General features: G+C 55.2%; 1 protein-coding gene across 1 annotated transcript; it reads right to left on the bottom strand.

Annotated features, from left to right (window-relative positions):
- Positions 1-374: 374 nt before the first annotated feature.
- Positions 375-5299, bottom strand: SLC32A1 (solute carrier family 32 member 1). The gene is made up of 2 exons (XM_045444617.1): positions 4479-5299; positions 375-2296 (listed from the first exon to the last, which is right to left on the bottom strand). The coding sequence occupies exons 1-2, from the start codon at positions 4869-4871 to the stop codon at positions 1109-1111; spliced, it is 1581 nt and encodes a 526-aa protein (XP_045300573.1). The 5' UTR covers positions 4872-5299; the 3' UTR covers positions 375-1108.
- Positions 5300-18920: the final 13621 nt, after the last annotated feature.

Below are 18920 nucleotides of genomic sequence, written 5' to 3' on the forward strand. Positions count from 1 at the left end.
ACAATCAAGTGTGAATTTCTGCATGCCTTTGTTTATTGTCTTTTTTCTTTTTTTTTCCTTTCAGGATTGGAGGTTGAGGGTCTCTGGAATGCTCTCAGATGGATTCGGAATAAATCTTATCTTGGTGGCGGCAGGGCCCCGGCCACACTGAGACTGCTGCAAGCCCCGCAGGCTCCTTCCCCTGCCTCCCCCCAAACACCTGGAGAGCCTCCTCTTAGTGCAGACCATCCTTCTCACTCCCCTCAGGCTCTCCTACAGGCGCTCTCCCATCCACACCTGCTTCATTCACCCGGTCGGGCCAGAGTTGTTCCCGGCGCTCCAACGCTTTGGGATCCCCGCGGGCGCAAAAATGCAGAACCGACAAGAAGCCCGCGCACCTTTGTTTCTTCTTTATTTACGGATATAATTAATGTACCGCACTCTAAATTAGAGATAGATTTTTTTTTTCTGATATACATTTCGTCTTATTCACCACGAGCACACCACACGCACAGTAGAACAGTTCCACGACCTGATAAATTGCACAAGATGAGTTTGGATTCCTGAAAACCGGCAGGCAAGCCGGCCCTGCCTTGGCTTCTCGCCTCCCCGCTTCGTGAAAGGAAATCACCCACCCGAAACGGATTTCCCGGCCAGCCTTTCCCTCTGCAGGGTTGAAATGTCTCTGGAATGGGAAGCGCTCTTGCTGGAAATGGCTGGACGCTGCAGATTCCGAGCACTGGATGGCTGTGAAATGTCCCCCCAAGGTCAAGTTTCTGCGCCTGCGAGCTGAGCCCCTTCTCCCTCCCTTCCCACCCACTTGGTGACAGGGACCAAAGAGTAGGGGGCCCTCCGGGAAGGACAGAAAGCCCCGCCCACAAATTCGCCCCCCTGCCTCCCCAGAAACTAGGGTGTTGTGGGAAAGAAAGGACAACAGAAACGCAGACGCGATGGATTGTGGATTCCTATCCCTCCCACCCCACCCCACCCCCGTCCCCAATAATCAGAAACTAGGAACCAGAGATGTTTAAAGCTTGGCTTCCCAAGCGCGGCGGCAGGGCGCACAGGGCTGGTGGGGGAGGGTGGGGAGGGTGGGAAGGGCGCGGGAGCGCGCGGGAGCCCTCCCGCCCTAGTCCTCCGCGTTGGTTCGGTAGGCCTCGATGAGGCCCTCAAGCGAGTGCACGAAGCCGGACACACTGCAGATGCCACCGATGACGAAGATGGCGACATCGAAGAAGACTTGGTGCCACAGCAGCTTGCGCCAGAGCAGGCGCAGGTGGAAGAGGCTGGGCAGCAGGAAGCAGAGGCCGGCGCCCGTGAGACTGCCGGTGAGGCCCATGAGCAGCGCGAAGTGCGGCACGTAGATGGCCATGAGCAGCGTGAAGACGACCAGCGCACAGCGCAGCGTCAGCCCCCACGATTTGAGGCGCCCGTCGCCGCCGTAGCAGGCCGGGAAGAAGGCGCGGCTGCCTTCCTGGAAGAGCGACTTCTCCAGCACCTCCACAGCAGCGAAGAAGGGCAGCGGGTAAGACAACAGCGCCTTGGCCACCAGGAAGATGTTGACCACGGCACGGATGGAACCGGGCAGGTTATCCGTGATGACCTCCTTGGTCTCGTCGGCCCAGGTGAGGTAGGCGACCAGCGCGAAGAGGCCCTTGAGCACGCAGGCGGCGATGTGAGTCCAGTTCATCATGCAGTGGAACTCGCTGGGCTGCTGCATGTTGCCCTCCAGCGAAGGCAGGAAGATCTGGGACGTGTAGCTGAACACGATGATGCCAATGGAGATGGGAAACTTCTTGACGTCGATGTAGAACTTGACCTTCTCCCAGGCCCAGTCGCGTGCCCGTGACAGGCAGTAGGCGATGACCAGGATGTTGATGACGAAGTGGGCCAGAGTGCACAGCAGGCTGAACTTGGACACCGCCTTGAGGTTCTTAAGGAAGGCGCAGGGCAGCAGCACGGCGGTGGCGATAATGGCCCAGGACTTCTGCGACACGGGCAGCCCCGGGAAGCTGTTGTACATGAGGTTGCCGCTGACCACCACGTACAGGATGCAAGTCATCACCAGCTCGATGATCTGCGCCACGTTCACCACGCGGCCTCCCAGCGTCGGGAAGCGCGGCGCGCAGCACGCGTTGGCGATGGCCACGTACGAGTCCCGCACGCGCACCACCTCGCCGTCCTCGTTCTCCTCGTACAGGCACGCGATGAGGATCTTGCCGGTGTAGCAGCACACCACGGCGGCGAAGATGATGAGGAACAACCCTAGGTAGCCGCCGTGCAGGATGGCGTAGGGCAGGCCCAGCACGAACATGCCCTGCGGATTGGAAAAGGGAACCAGACGCCGGGGCTCAGCGGCAGCAGCCTCGTCAGAGGGGGCCTAGAGGCGTGGCTTAAAACTGGGGCCGCGAGGGGGCGCCACGCGGAGTGAGAACGGGGCTTCAGCCCCGGGGAAGAGAGGTTAACGGGCGGCTGCAAGGGGGGTGTCCCGCGGCCTCACCGGGGGAAGCCCGGGCGTCGAGTCAGATGGAGAGGGAGGTGTTCAAGGACGGAACTGAGAGGGAAAGGTGCGCTAAGGGCCGGGAGGTGGGGAGGAGGCTGAGCGTGGGGTCAAGCCACAAGGAGGGAAAAGGTATATGGAGATATTTTGGAAGTAGGTAAGAAGGGGCTGGAGGGGTCAGGGCCAGAAAAGGGCGGCGAGAAAGGTAGAGAGCTGGGCCTGAGCCACTAGGAAGAGGGGGTGAGGGATTTTAGGTGCGGCTCCAATGGGGTACAGGGAAGCTAACGAGGGCCTAAGGCCGATTGGAGAAGGGAGCGTTATAACAGCAGGGGCCGGGAAAAGAGCTGGGGTAGGGTGGAAGAGGGACTACAGGTGAGCGAAGCAGAGGGAGGCCAGAACGGAGGAAATGTGCGACTAGCCAGAAGGCTCTAGGGGGGAGAGGCCAGAAGGGTAATGGCGGGGTGGGGGGGGGGGTGAGGGGGGAGGAGAAGCGGGAGCAGTGACTGAGAGGCTAAATCAAGCAGGAATCAAGCTGTGGACTCAGGCGGGCGGACTGTGGAAGGAAGGTTTAGAATCCACAAAGAGAAGAAAAGCTAACGAAATCCAGGGTTTCCGAGGCCCCCAGGCCTTCCGGCTCCCACCTTGGCCTCGCTCCGGGCCTATGGAACGGGGCCTTCAAAGACGCCCCTGGAGAAGGCGGGGGTGGCAAGGAGGCGGTCGCGGTCTCCTGCCCGCGGTTCCGCACGGCCGTCTCGCAGGGCCCGGGAGCGGGAGGCGCCTCGGACCCGACCACTTAGTGCTCAGGGCCCTGCTCAGCCCGGGTCCCCGAGCAAACCCGCCGCGGCCCTCCCGCTCCCGGGAGGCCCACGTTGTGCGTCCCAACGACCGTGCGCTCCGGGGACGCGAGGGGGACCAAGCCACAGGGCCCGGGGGCACCTAGGGCTGAGGCCTCCTCCGCTCCGCGTGCCGCGGCCTGCCCGCCTCCGCCAGTTCCGGGGGTCGTTGTGCGCATTCCAAACCCGGTCCCAGAAGAGTCCGGCGCCTCCTGGTGGGGAGTGGGGCGTTGCGAGTAGCCTGAAGGGGTGGCCGGCCTGGAGGGTAGAGGCAGTTCAGAGCATCCAGAGGCGGCTTCTCCAGGGTCACATGCGGAGAAGCTGGTCGCCTCTTTGCGGTGTAGCCGGAATTTCGGGCGAAAGGGGTGAGTCTGTGCGCAGAAGCACTGAGGTACCACGGGCCATTTGTGCTTGTGTGGGCACATAATATGTGTGCTTATGTTTGGGTACACCTGTATGTCCCCAGTAGGGCTGCACTTGAGAAAGTGGGCTGAATCCTGTTTGCATGAGTCTGCGCTTGTGTGCCTGTGAATGTTCAAATAGGTTCGTGTGTGTGCTTGGTATGTCCAGGTACGTGCTTGTGTGGGGGCGTATGAAGGTGCGTTTGAGGATAACCCCGTGGTCTATATATAGACGCATGTCGTGCGCACCTGTGCGGGGAATTTGTTCGTGCGGGAGGGGGGATGTGAGCCTGTGTGTCGGTGCCTGTGTCAGAGGAGGAGACTCCCAGCTCAGCAGTTCCCCCTTCTCTTTTCCTCCCCAACATGCAGCTGTGAATCCATTCCGGAGTCCCGGGAGACACCGTTCCCTCCAATCCTGATTTTCCTTCTCCCTCACCACTCCCCGATCCCCCCTCCTCCTGTTTCCCTCCCTTTTGCAGGGTCTCAGGGCAAGTGCCTCGGACCAAACAGCAGCCTGGCTGTCCAGCGGCTGGCGCCGCTGGAGGGAGCGCGATCTGGGCGGGAGCCGCCGCTTGCAGGGTTGCAGATCCCCCCCCACCCCCACCCCGCAGGGCTGGGAGGGAAGGGGGAAGGTGACGTCCTGAGGAGGGGAGGGGGGTCTCTCGGCCGAGATCGCCCGGGGAATCAGCTGGGGGTAGGGCCTGGTTCTCTGAGCTAAAGGAGGTGGAGGGTGGGGGCAGGCAGAGCAGGGAATCCCGCGCTCACCTGGATAGCGTTGGTCACGTTCCAGCCCGCCTCCCACGCCGTGATCTTGGGTTTGTCGTGGCCCCCGAACTCGCCACCGGCCCCCAGAGCCTGGTCCTTGGAGCCCGAGGGCGGCAGGGGCGCGCCTCCGCCGCGCTGGTAATGGATGTCTCCCTCGACGGGCGGCTCGGCGCCCTCGTCCCCGCAGGGCTCGCCCTCGGTTTTCAGAATGTCCATCTGCAGGCCCTGACGGTGCTCAAAGTCGAGGTCGTCGCAGTGAGCAAAACCCACCGCCTCCTCGTCGGTGGCCGCCTGAAAACCCATCCTGGCGAACATGCCGCTCACCTTGGCCTGGGACTTGTTGGACACTGTTGTGGCCACGTTGGACAGCTTGCTGCGTAAAAGGGTGGCCATGGCTGCGGCGGGGTCCGTGGAAAGGACACAAGGGGCTGGGGGCGCGGGGGACGCGCGACAAGGCGGCGAGGGCCAGGGGGGCGCGAGGCCGCTATCTTCGCTCGCTTTCCCCGCGGCGTCCCAGGGCGCTCTGTCTCATGACCCCTTCGGCTGGCGTTTGAGGCTCGCTCGAAGCCCACCCCGCGGGCGGGCGGCGGGGCTGGCGGAGCGGCGGCGGCGAGTGCACTGCGGAGCTGCCGCGGGGCGCGCGCTGGGCTGCGGAGGGCGGCGGCGGCGGCGGCGGCGGCGGCGTCAGAGCAGCTACGCGAGGCTGGCGCGGCGCCCCCACCCGTGCGCAGCCCAATGCGCTCCCGCCCCTCGGAATCAGGCGGGGGGCGGGCGCTGGGGAAGGGGAAACACCCGGAGGCAGGGGGTGCGTGGGGAGGAGGGCAGCGAGAAGAAACAGGGTCGCGAAGGGACTCGGGAGAACTGAATGGGGGCCGGAGAAGGGCGCCCGCCGGAGGGCACCGACAGGGAGCGCACCGGGGAGGGGGCTCGGAGGGCACGGTGGGGGGGCTGGAGTGCTGCATTTCTGGGGGAGGTGCTAAGCTCGGATCCTAGCCCTTCCCACCTCGCCGCCGCAAGGAGGGAGGGGGCCGGAGCCTGCTGATTCTAGCGGTCCCGCGGCGGCGACTACCCCCTCCAGAGCCTAGGAGGCTTTTGGCCCCAGAGCTTCTGGCCAAGGACCAGTCTAGACGTCCAGAAAGGCAGCGGGGCAGTTACCTGTCTCGGGCGGCGCCGGCCGTCTGGGCGTCTATCTGTACCAATTACTCACACTGAAACCTGGCCGCAAGCCCCCTTCGGAGGCAGACAGTGTCCGTCCTGGTCCAGTTTCAAGAATGCTCAGCCGGGCCTCGGTCACCGGGCTGTCTCAACCCGTCCAGGGACGCCGCGATGGAAGCGATTCTGCGGCTCGGTCGCCACCAACCGCTCTCCATCCGCTCCAACCGCCACCAACCGCTCTCACTTTCTTTTCGTTGAGGAGTCTGGAAGGAGCAGGACTTCGTGAGGGCCTTTCTCGACAGCTTCTTGGCGGGTCTGCGTATGCACACGCCGCACAGGGGCTCAGCCGGTGTCCGGACCGGAGGGAAGAAAGGCTCGCCGCGGGCCCGGGGCGCAGAGGTGCGCGGTGCGCTCGCCGAGGCGGTGAAAACCTAGATCGTTGCTGATGAGTGGGGTGCTCGAGTCAGAGAGCGACCCCGAGACAAAGACCGATACTGTATCAGATACTGCTACGGGCTGAATCTGAAAGGACTCCGAGGGTGAGATTTGGTAACTGTGTTTATTCTGTACATGTGTGTTTTCGTGCGCATTTCAGCCTGTGCGTGCGCAGAGCTTGTGTGCTGGATTGTGTGGATAAGTGTTGCCGACTGGCTTGCCTGCGTTTCTGCCTGTGTGAACCCTTTTGTAGTTGTGTCTCCGTGAGGGTCCACAGCTCGGTAAGGGTCCCTGCGTGTGTTCCCAGCTGGGCTCCCGCCGGGACGACTCCTGAGCAGTAAACAGCAGCTTGGCGACCTGGCTTCGGTGGAGGAGGTCTAGCGGCTGTGACTGGGGTGGAAGTGGGGGGAGGGAGAAACTGAAGGAAAGGAAAAGAAAGCGATCCCCAATCTCCCCCTCTCAAGGCTCTGTCTCTCTGAGAACCCCAGTCTCTCCCGCCCCCCTCTGCCCCCCGCCCCTGTAGTATTCCTAGATTAGCTCATGTCAGCGCACAAGTAGGGCGGCCTGAGGGCTTTGACCAGCGAGTTGGAGCTTCCTGGACAAGACAGGCTTCCCCCCTACTCCCTACCCCCCACTGCCAGTGCCTTCCGGTCTCCCTGATGCTCTTCTCCAGATAGGAACCTCTGCCACATTGGACGGAGATGCTCCCTTGATCCCTCCCCAGGTACTCTCTTATATTCTCCCAAAAGCCTGCTTGCCAGAAGCCAAGAACAGAAGCCCACCCCCTAACCTGAGCAATCCAGTCCCCTGCACTATGAGAAGATACTGCCAAGAAACCTCCCCCCCATAGAGCCCAGCTCCAAACACAGACCCCTCAAGTCACGATATGACCTAGAACAAAGAACAGAAATCCTTCCTCCCCAAACACAGATTGTCTCTTCCAAGGAGACTTGAAATAGAACTGATCTCCCATCCCAGAGATCATCTTCCACTCCATCCCCAAAGGCTGGGGAGAGAGAGCCCCTCTCCCTACAGACTCCTACAGGCAAAGATCTTCACCTCCTCATCCTTATCCCAGCTTTTCTGTTCCTGGTGAAATTCTTTAGTTCCACACGAGGTGGTCCAGGCAGAGACTAGGGGTCCCTAGTGTCTTCCTCTACCCCATACACCCCCACACCTGGGGGTGGCCATTGATGCCTTTTGACAACTATGTATCAGTTGGTCATTCCTGATTTATGGGTGGATTTATGATAGTCCAAAATGCTTATCCTCTCTTTCCTTTTCCCTTATGATGTTTGCTGCCCTAAGACCCAAGGTGGACTGGGAAGTTCTTTCATTAGTGAGAAATGGTGTCATTCATCATTCATTCATTCAGCAAACCTTCTCAGCACCCTACTGTGCATGTGACTCTCTTCCCACTGTTGTGGGAACCACCAAGACAATGCAAGCATGACCCCTGTCTAGGCTCCCGTGGCAATTCTTGGGTCGGTGGGGACACTGGAGAACATTCAGTCCAATCATCCTTTCTGCGATGCTTACACCGTCCCTAAAACATCCCAACAGAGCCTCACATTTACAGATAGGCACACTCAGGCCTGGCAGTGAGGTGTCCTGCTCAAGGTCATTCAGAGCCCAGGGTAGAGGCAGTCTAGGCCGCAGGAATCCTGATGCCCCTCCTGTGCCTTCTCTTCCATGACCTTGTCTGTCCTCCCATCTCCTCTCCCTGGTTGTTTGGTATTCGGTCACCTCACCGTCAAAAGGGATGACATTTCGAGCAGACGTTAGTTCTTTTGGCAATAATTAGATGCCAACATTGGAGGAGGAAAGCCTCTGTATCCCTCTTTTTTTTTTTTAATGTTTATTTATTTTTGAGAGAGAAAGAGTGAGCAGGGAAGGGGCAGAGAGAGAGGGAGAGAGAGAATCCCAACCAGGCTTTGCTGCCACAGAGCCTGACTTGGGGCTTGAACTCATGAACCATGAGATCATGACCTGAGCTGAAATTAAGAGCCGGATGCTTAACCGATTGAGCCACCCAGGTGCCCCTTTATCCCTCTTTCTTGCTATTTGCAATAAATGCCTCTTCCCAGGCCAGGGTGGCATGCTCCCAAGCAGCCTTCCTTTACTAGAAAATTCTGCTCCATCATGTATTAGCTGTGTGACATTGGACTACTCACTTAACCTCCCTTAGCTTCTACTTCCTCAACACTAAAATGTGAAAATAATAACAACTGCCTCATTCGGTTCTTGAAAGGATTCAGTGAGTCCTGTATATAAAATGCTGAGCAATGGACGCTCAGTGCCCGATGCATGGTAGCAATTATCTTATCATCCTGTTGTTGTTGCCATACCAAATAGCCAGGTCTCATTGTTTAGGAAAAAGTGAGTGTACAAGAGAAAGTCTGTGATTGGGTGTGAAAGTCAGAGTGAGGTGGCATGTGCACTCTTCTGTCTTTGTCTCACCTCCCTGTCCTCACCCCTTCCAAGGAAAGGAATGGAGGTCAGGAGTTGGACGGAGGGCAGGGGACCTGGCAGGCAGCCCCAGGAGGCAAACCGGACAACCTGCCTAGCTGGTAATGAGCTGGGCCCGCTCTAGTGAAGCCATCAACCTCCAGATTCTTCTGATAGCTCCTCTAGGGGCACCCTCGCGAGAGGAATTTGCAGCAACGTGGCCCCCTGCGTTGAAACAACACACACATATACACATACACTCACACAACAGAGAAGGACAAGCCAACCGACAGATGCACAAAGAAACGAGGGCCAGCACATAGCTTCAAGTACACCGGCAGATTTACACTGGGCAACGCACACAGGTCAAGGACAGGCCAGCACACAGACACAAGATTTGAACTGACACTGCCTGCCACACAAAGAAGCCAGGACAGACACCCACAGATGGATCCCCATGCACACCGGCACCCGGATAATAGACTTAGACACAACAGCAGCACAGGACAGGCATGGATGTGGAGAGTTGTGCACACACTGACAGACGCCCAGACATGGGAACACACATGCAGATTCACACTGAGACCGATAGGCACCCCCGAATGAAAGAATACCCCTATACGATTACTGAAGGGGAAAATAGGGGAGAAAAGAAGGGAGGAACAGGAGGAACAGGGTGGAGGAGACACAAAAAGGAACGTGCTGGAAGAGGGAAGAGGAAGACCGAGGGAAGAGGACATTCCAGGCAGGAGCACAAAAGAGAGAGGTGCCACTGCCTCCTTTTGGCCAATGCCAGAACCCAGACCTGTGACTAAGAAAATGGCAGTGGGAGGGCTTGTGGAGGGGGAGGAGGACCTGTCCCTGCAGCCCACCCTGGGAGTGGGGGCAGGGGCTCTCCTCTCAGGGCCACACAAGGTCCCAAAGTCTTGAGGGGCTTGGGCCACATAAGAGGGAGTGTGAGGGGACCCCAGGACTCCTGCCAAGCCCCCTGATACAAGGACAGTACTCTGGATCAGTCCTGAAGCCTGGGCCCAGGGGGAAACCGTATCCCTCTCCCAACATGAGATCCGGTCTCTCTGGTTTTGATGCCTTCAGTACCCAAGGGGTTAAATGCCTGGCTGATGGAGTTGGAGGCCACTTTTGGGGGGAATAAATAGGGTTAAATAGAACTGGGCTTATCTGCCAGAGCAGGCAGCAACATGGGGGATGGGGCAGGAAGCCCTTGAATTAATGGCCTGGAAAGCCAACATCATGAGCATCATTTCGGGGCTGAATGATCACAGACAGACCCCCCTCCTCCTCTTCCTTTTCCAGAGCAAGTTCTGTCTGTGAGCCTTTTCCTGCTGAAGGGACAGAAGCTGGCTCTATACATCAGGCCCCCTCCCTCAAGCTGGGGCATTGGTGAGGTTTTCCTACGGCTGGAGAAAAAGCCACAGCTACCTTGCCCGAAACCGGAACTCAATTTCCTGATGCTGTGTCTATGGGCACAAAGGAGGAGAGGGACCAGCAAGGCTGAGGGTTCCGAGTGGAACAAAGACCCCGATTCTTCCCCTGCTTTGGTGTGACAAATCAGGTGGGACCATGGAGGGTATCAGTGCTGCCTCTGATAGCTCAGGGTAAAAGATATTAAAATACATTAATGACTAAATATTAGTGGTTTTCCTTGCTGAATTAGCATCCCATCTCTGGGGGTATGCAGGCAGAGGCTGGATTCCTATCAGGGACAATGTCCAGGGGAGCCTTGTCTTAGGGCAAGGGAGGCTGGATTTCATAACTTTTTATTTTATTTTATTTTATTTTATTTTATTTTATTTTATTTTATTTTAGAGAGAGAGCAGGGGAAAAGGGCAGAGGGAGAGAGAGAGAGAGAGAGAGAGAGAGAGAGAGAGAGAGAGAGAATCTTAAGCAGGCTCCATGCTGTCAGCATGGAGCCCCATTGAGGCTAGATCACACAACCCTGGGATCATGACCTGAGCTGAAATCAAAAGGTGAACGCTCAACTGTCTGAGCCACCCACGCGCCCCAGGATTTCATAACTTCTGTGCTTCTAGGGCCAAGCCTTCTGTGAAGGTGACTCTGAGAAGAGTCCAGGGCCAAGGCCCATGGGGACCCAGGCCTGGCCCTCAGCAGCCTTTGAAACCAGAAGAAGCTGCCTGGAAGTGAAGGAGGAGCGCTGGACCAGACTTGATGGGTTAGATCAGTGATTTTTGCCTTTTTCTGGGAGCACAGCCTCCTGTTATGCTGGAAAACAGGGGACACAGCGACCTCACTCCCCGCTGGGTACCCAGTGCACAGTAGACACTCCATAAACGTAGGCGGGGTTGTGTTAAATTGATGTCATAAAACCATTTGCACCCATGAACTTTCAGTATAATTGGTTGAAGTAACACACATACACAATGGCCAAAATCCAGCCCTGAATTCTGGGTTCTGTAGCCCCTCTAAATGGATCTGTCTTTTATGCCCACATCACCTTCTGCAGAGTTGAAAGCTAGTCATGCAATACGCATGTAAGATGGGATCTTTGTTCAGAATGGGCTTGGGGTGCACACACAGATTCAGGGACTCCTTTCCAGACCACTCAGCACCCTTAGGAATCTGTGGGTCACTGGTTATAGCGCCTGGGAGAGACAGCCACGGAGGAGGCTCTGAGTCTGGTGAGCCCTGCCTCGAGGACCCCGGGCTCCAGGAGTGCAACGGGGCTCCTGGACCCTCAAACCTTGCTTGTTCTCTCTGCCAGGTAAGGAAGGACACAGTGACAAGGTGGCCCTCTGCAGGCCAGGAAGAATCCTCAGAAACAGACCCTGCCAGATCTTGATCTGGAAGTTCCAGCCTCCGAACTGTGAGAGAATGCCGGTTGCGTAAGCCACCCAGCCTGTGGTGTTTTGTTACGGCACTCCAGCTGACTAAGACACTGAGGGCCTCTGCCAGCCCCTGACCAGCACTAGCTTAGCGGGCAAAGATTTTTCTAGGTCACACACACGTCACACAGACTTTCCAATTCTCTATAGCCTGCGCATGATGACTCCATGGCCTTCAGCTTAAGAGCCCAATCTGTTAAGTTTGTCTCTCTCCCAGTTGCGCTGAGAGCTGGCCCCGGGTGAGATGCCAATGTTAATATTTAACAAGTGTCTGTTCTGTGCATGTATTCTTACGTGATTGCCTTACGGCGTCCCTGTGAGCTTGGACTGGTTTCGTGTCCATTGACAGATGAGGACCCTGGTGCACAGAGAGGTTCAATAACTTGCCTAAGGTCTCACAGATAGGTTGTGGTAGATCCAGGATTCAAACCCAGGTTCAGAGCTGTCCTTACAACCTTAGTGCCCTAGGTGAGCTCACCTGGAAGGACTTGGACCCTGGGCTCCAGGGAGGGGCTACAATCCGGATCTGGCTCCCAATGACCAGATAGATCTCCATGCACTGACTGGTGTATATGTCTACTCTGGCACCTTCTTCTTCCAACTATTCAGGTGACTCCTCTGGGACAGGGAGGTGGGGAGGCACAGGGTGGGCACACAGTAGGTGCTCAGGAGAGCTTGTGGATTTCACTAAACTCTGGTCCCGGGGAGCTGCATCCTGTGTCTTGGGCTTTCCAGCCTCAAGAGTCTTGTGGCTCTTCCCCCACAGGATGGCTTAGCCCAGCAGAGTTGATAAAGGCTCCTGGGAAATCAGTTGTTTCCTAACCTGCGATGTGTGAGCTCTCACCCAGAATTGGTTCTTTTTATATTATTATTCTTTAATGTGTATTTATTTTTGAGAGAGAGAGGGAGACAGAGCATGAGCAGGGGAGGGGCAGAGAGAGAGGGAGACACAGAATCTGAAGCAGGCTCCGGGCTCTGAGCTGACAGCTCATGAACTGTGGGGCTGGAACTCATGAACTGTGAGATTGTAACCTAAGCCGGAGTCGGACCCTCAACTGACAGAGCCACCCAGGTGCCTCTATATTATTATTATTGTTTAAGATTTTATTTTTACGTAATCTCTACACCCCATGTGGGGCTTGAACTCACAATCCTGAGATCGAGTCATATGCTCCACCCACTGAACCAGCCAGGCGCCCCTTTATGATATTATTTTGTATCTAAAAAGTCTACCAGCAGATTCTAGGTTTCCTGGATGACCAGACTGCTTTAACTGTCATAGGTCTCACGACAAAAGAACAGAGGGGGGCTAAATGCTAAAGCACACAGAACCATACTCACTATGCAAGTGGCGATTTAATTTCAGCAGTACATCATCCATCACATTAAATTAATCGTGTTATTTTGATGTGTGTGTGTGTGTGTGTGTGTGTAGCTTTGTTTGTATCCCACTAGCACATCGTCCTAGCTTTTCCTGTTGTATAGAGCTAAAAGGATAAAGCTTTATACTTAGCTTTATGTTTGTACATATTTCGGTAAAATTGTAATAAAGATAATCCATCAATTGTTGGCAAGGGGCTGTAATTTTTTTCCCCCTTTAAAAGTGGTTTGTGTATTACTCAAGTGTGAGAAGCATGCGTTTAATTCATTCTGACCAAGTAGAAAATAAGCTTCACACATTGGTGCCCCACACACAGCCCCTGCCACCTGGATGGGCCCCCATCCTCAGTTTGGCTCCCCCACTGCTGCCTTCGAGGGGAAATATGACAGCGTAATGAACAGTTGTACGACGTGCTATAAAAAGGCAATTAAGGGAACTATTGGACTGGGACAAGCCAGCGTGACCTGGTTAATAGCTCTGAGCCCAGACGGGCTGCAGGGAGGAGGGGCAGAAAGAGGGGGAGGGGTTTGCTGCTCTACAGTGGGCGCAGAGGCTGATCGTCCCGCTGCCCACTAGGTACCCAGGGCACCCAGGCCAGCCTCACGACTAGTGGGTCCAGGGACAGCCTGAGGGGAATGCTGGTTCAGAGCTCAGCTCTGGAAGTCCCCTCTGCCACTGTTGGTCAAGTGACCCTGGGCAGGTGGCTCAGGGTCTCTCAGCTTCAAATTACCCATCTATTAAAAAGGGACAAAAAGGATTGTCCTAGAACGAAGGCAGTAGGAAGGAGGGATGAGGCATTCACTGTTAAACTGGTCAGTGCTCAGAAATGCACATGGAGGGGCGCCTGGCTGGCCCAGTCGGTAGAGCATGGGATTTTTCAAAAACTAATTAATTAATTTTTATTCATTTTGAGAGAAAGAACACGAGCGTGGGAGGGGCGGGGGGGGGGAGAGAATCCCAGGCAGGCTCTGTGCAGTCAGTCAGTGCAGAGCCCGACACGGGGCTTGAACCCACAAAAGGGTAAGACCATGACCCGAGCTGAAATCAAGAGTCGGACACTCAACCGACTGAGCCACCCAGGCACCCTGAGCATGCGACTCTTGATCTCAGGGTCCTCAGTTCAAGGGCCATGTTGGGCGTGGAGCCTCTTTAAAATAAAATTTTAAAAAATTGAAAGAAAGAATCACTTTGTGTTCATCGGGATCTTTCAATTCAGCACAATCTGTGGCTGTGTGTGTGTGTGCGTGTGTGTGTTCTGTTCTAATTAGCCCACCCAGGCTCTGCAGACTGTGGGTTCTTGGATCAGATCTTCTGGAGTTGTCCATGTGGCCATCCACCTTGCGATGAGCCCTCCCCTTTGGGCCCTCTCTCTTATGTCCTTAGGCTCTAGTCCTCGTTGTCTCCGAATGCTCCTGTTTGTGAACCATCTCAGGTCTGTGGAGACAGAGAGAAACACTTCCTGCCCCATCCAAGCACCTGTTTCACTCTCCTTAACAGTGTGGGTGGCAAGAATGGCGAACTGTACCATGACGAGTACCTGGCACCTAGTAAATGCTCAGTAAAAGCTAGCTATTATCATTGTCGTCACCATTGGAAAAGCTCTGGGTTTATAGTTGACACGTAGCATGGCGCCTGACACAGAGTAGGTGCTCAATAAATGTCAGCTGACTTGGTTCCACTCTTCGCCATCCATAATTGTACACTAACCCCTCCCTGGGCCCTGATTACTCATTAGTCAAATAAGGATACAATCCTACCCCACAGTCAGTCGGTCAGAGATCTGCCTTGTAAACTGTGGCAACGGGTTCTGTTCGTCTCCACCTTCACCCCCACTCATCTGTGCCTGGCACGTGGATCTAAGAGCCTGGGGAGGCTCAACCCCCTCCCCACGGGCATTTATCCTAAAATAGAAAACCAAGCAGCATGCATTGGTCTACAGGGCCCCTATTTCCTCCTCCCCACAGCCTCAGATGGAAGTGACATTGAAAGCCAGCCCTGCGACAAAGGAGCAATCAGGAGTCATTATGGCTCATTTAGGGTGGGCTTGGTGATTGGCTGAGATGCACCAGCTCGCTCCCCACTCGGGAGGAAGAGGATCTGAGCCTGGCGGCTGGAAACCCAGTCCCTCAGCCCCCTCCCTCCAGCCCCTGGCCTCACGCCAGGCAGAAGGGCTCTGAAGGCAGGGCTCAGAAGGAGGCTCTGAGCCCCACTCAGGCCTGCCATCCCCAGCCACCTAAGGCTTCATCTGTGGCCAGACGCTTAACACATGGTCACATCTGGCCTTCTCCATCATCCAGCTGCCCTCACGACAAAGTCCAAACTCCCTCCCCAGCACTCCCAGTGGGCAAGGCCCCGTGAGTTCTGACCCCAGGCCTGCCTCAGCAGCCTCCTATCCAGCAGCTCAGGGAGATCTCTTTGCTCCCCCTGCAAGGAGGGACCTGCTGCCCACCCCTGCTCCCATCCACTCTCGTTTCTGCGGCTCAGAACCCACACTTAAACCAGGAAGGGCCGAATTCAAATCCAATCTCCGCCACTTTGTAGACGCCGGACCAGGAGTCTCACCTGTTCAATGGGGATAATCAGACCTCCCTCCCAGGGTGGCCGAAAGGATTACATCAAAGGATGTAAAGGATCTGAAAGATCTCATAATAATACACCCTTTGTGGATATTAGCTAGTATTCTTATGCATTCTTAGGTGGCTGTTTTGAGGTTACCTCCCCCTGGAAGCCCTCTTCGATTCCCCAAGATTGGGTTCACCTCTCCCAAGTATTCCTACAACCCTCTCATACTTTGCCCTGGCCTGCTGCATGCACACGCAGGTGTGGCCTGTGTCTTACTCGTCCGTGTAGCCTGGCACTCAGCACAGAGTCTGCCCTGGAGAACGCTCCTTACAGGCCTCTGGACAAACCATCGCGCTGACCGCCAGGGGCAGATGGGGACGCCCAGCACCCCTGGCCCCCAAGAGGCTGGACCCAGAAAGGTGAATCCCCAAGCCTCCCACCCACAAGTCTGTCTACGGGGCTTTCCGGGACCACTCGCGGTAGCATGTGGAAAATAGATCGTGCTCCTGTGCCCCGCCGAGGCCGCCTCTCAGGGTGTGCATTGAGCTGAGTCTGTGTCCTCTTAATTAGAGTGATAACAGCTATCACTTATGGAAGACTTATTTTTTCCATCTAAAGGGCTAAATCTCATTTATCCTCACCCTCAGCCCCTAGCTTAGGTCCAGATGGGCATTGCTGGAAGCATGCTGCGGTGTCTTATGGAAGGCGGACAGCGGCACGGCCTCAGGAAAGCTGGGCCCGGGGACCCCTCTCCGTTTCCCATGTCTGCGGCTGTGCCCTCAGCACGTAACTTTTGTTTTCTGCCTGACCTTCCAGGTTGAGGGAAACATGACTGCCTACAGCTCTCGAGCCTCCCGTATCATAAGTTGTCACCTCCAGAGTGGGACTGGCTGTTTGAAAAGTCCCAGGCAGCTGGAAATAAGGGTCTACCTCCCCGGTGAGGCTGATGTGAGGATCAAGGGAGATAATGTGCACAAAGTCCTGTGCCTCTTGGGAAGGACTCAGTAAATGGCAGCTGGGATTAACATCGGTTTTGTTGTTGTTAACAGTGGTGGTATCACCAGCGTGGACCACGCTCAGCCTGAGAGGATGCTGCACTCGCAGGTAGGCATGTGAGGCTGGTGCCCACGACGTGTGGGTCTGTTCTGAGGATGAACAAACCCTGTTCTGAAGACCGTGCCCTGGACCCAGCCTGTCACGGCAGCCAGGGATTTGACCGGGCTCCGGGGCAGGTTCAAAGGATGGGGCTCTCAGTGAGCCTGCAGGAGTCCTCCCGCTGGCCTTGATCCTTCCAGCTGCAGACCAAGGCTGGGGTTTTCCTCACGGCCTGGGCTACGTTGTCAATGTGAAGGTCACTGAAGGGTTAGGAGGCCTCCTCCAAGCAAAGATATTAAAGCCAAATGAATGCACTTACCAAAGAGCCTCTGGTAGAGGGCACCCCTCAGTGTCAGAAATTCAAAGGCCATAGGCCTGCTTGAGGCAGGGGCTCTCTGCAGGCTCCCTGAGTCTAGATCCCATAGACATGGAAAGATCCCGGTGCCTGGACAGCGAGACCCAGCCGCCGGCTCCTGAATCAATCTGACCCCAGATGTGGGTACTACAGGCACCCTTTCCCCATTCTCCCAGTTCACGGTGCTGGGGCTCAGCTCCTGGGCCCCTCAGTGCCCAGCGTGGCATAAAAACACTTGTGCTATTTCCACACTGGACTGTTATAAATGGAGCCCTGATGTCAGCGGGTGCTCTCTGTCCCTGGACATCCGGGAGAGGGTCCCCACCCAGGACAGCCCCCGCCCTAATTCCATGGCCGGTGGATCTTTCCTGCCCTTTCAGCAAGTGGGTGTGGGGAGGGGTGCAGTGAAGCCAGAGACAAAGTTTCCTTCTTTTTGCTCCTGGGCCTCTTGTACCCAGGCCTTTGGGCTTCTCCCCTTCTCCTCCTCCAGGACAGCTTCCGGGCCCCCCAAGAATTGTCTCCTGCTGCCTGTTGTCCCAGTGGCCACCACCCCAGGGAAGGGTGCAGAGGCTATAAAAGAGATGTGGAGTTTAGGGAAATGATTTCTGAAAGCCTGGAGCTCCTGGGAACTCACCTAATGCTTTCTGGTCCGAGATCAATAGGTTAGGAGATCTCTAAGGCCTTAATTAAACTAAGTCCTTGAGAAGATAACTAAGCATCCTTTCCTTTCCCCAGCATCAAGCAAGGGGTGACTCTTGTGTGTTTTCTTGGAGGGGAAATTTCCTTTTTTTCTTTTTTTTTTTTTTTTTCCTTTTCTTGATTTTTTTCCCACATGGCTCAGAAAAAAAAATATGTGTATTATTATATATTATATAAAATATAATGAAAAGTGGCCCTGTAGCTCCTGTCATCCATCTGCCTGCCCACCTTCCATTTCTCCAAAACCACTGTTACTGTTTCCTAAGGACCCTTGCATTTGTCTATACAACATGTACAAGGATATAAGTAAATACAAATGTGTTCTTGTTGTCCCCTTCCCCTTTTTAAATACAAAAAGGTAGCATATTCTACGTTCAGTTGCGTGCATTGGTTTGTTTGGGGTTTTGTTTTTTGGTTTTTGGTTTTCGGTTTTTGTTTTTGTCTTTTTTTACCTAATTTGTCTTTGGAGATCTTTCACATCAGAATATAGAGATTGTTCAGTATTCTAAAGGCACCGAAAATAGCACTAATTTCTCCTTCCCTCTTTTCTTTATTCTTTACAGCTTCCTCCAAATAGACATGCCATTCATTCATTCTTTCGTTCGTTCATTTGTTTCTTTCTTCAGCCTTCCCAGACGCCCTGTTCAGTGCTGGGTCTCGTGCTGGGTGCTGGGGTGACATCAGTGAATTCTCCCAGGCCCTTTCCCCAGGGCTCAGAGGATCAGGGGCGCCAGGACACCAGCAAGCCATGAGTGGGGGAGGGGACAATCCCTGGCTCACTTTGGCAGTGTGTGACTTCTCTTTGTGTGCCTTGATCTGGACCGGGTCTTTCTCTTTTCTTCCCTTTACTGCACCCTGGCCGCACGCTTGCCAGTCTGTCCATCTGGATGTCCAGGAGAGCCAATTTCCTTTCTTCTGGGGCGATACTTTTTCAAACGAGGTTGGGCGATTTCTAAGAATCTGTAGCGGGATTGTCTGTGTAAGCTTAATAAAAACAAATCCATCAGCAGAATTTACGTGACTCACCTGGGAACAGACAAAAATTCCCCCGACAGTCTTCATACAAAGGACGGAAAATGCTAGCCCCCTGAAGCGTGGGCTGCTGAGGGATCAAGAAGGTAGAGAGAGAAGATTCAGAACATGCCCGGCATTTTGTGAATGAAATGTTCTTGAGTTACTTGTGTTTGTCATGTGCGTAGGGTGCAAATAGCATGTATTATGGTCCACGTTGCACACCTGATGCATTTACTGTGTTAAAGTTGTTGTGCAACACGGTATGGAAGCATTTTCCTTCTGGACGCCTGGGTGGCTGTCAGCTGAGCGTCCAACTCTCGATTTCAGCTCAGGTCATGAGCTCCCAGTTCGTGCATTTGAGTCCCGCATTGGTCTCCACACTGATGGTGCGGAGCCTTCTTGGGATTCTCTCTCTTCCCCTCTCTCTGCCCCTCCCA

Source organism: Leopardus geoffroyi, chromosome A3, assembly GCF_018350155.1.
Source record: "Leopardus geoffroyi isolate Oge1 chromosome A3, O.geoffroyi_Oge1_pat1.0, whole genome shotgun sequence".
Lineage (NCBI taxonomy): Eukaryota > Metazoa > Chordata > Mammalia > Carnivora > Felidae > Leopardus > Leopardus geoffroyi.

What these genes read in the sequence shown, in the direction of transcription:
- SLC32A1 (XM_045444617.1), bottom strand. Translation starts at nt 4,871, where the DNA reads ATGGCCACCCTTTTACGCAGCAAGCTGTCCAACGTGGCCACAACAGTG. An exon ending in ACGTGACCAACGCTATCCAG is followed by an intron (nt 2,297 to 4,478) that starts GTGAGCGCGGGA and finishes TCCAATCCGCAG; the next exon opens with GGCATGTTCGTGCTGGGCCT.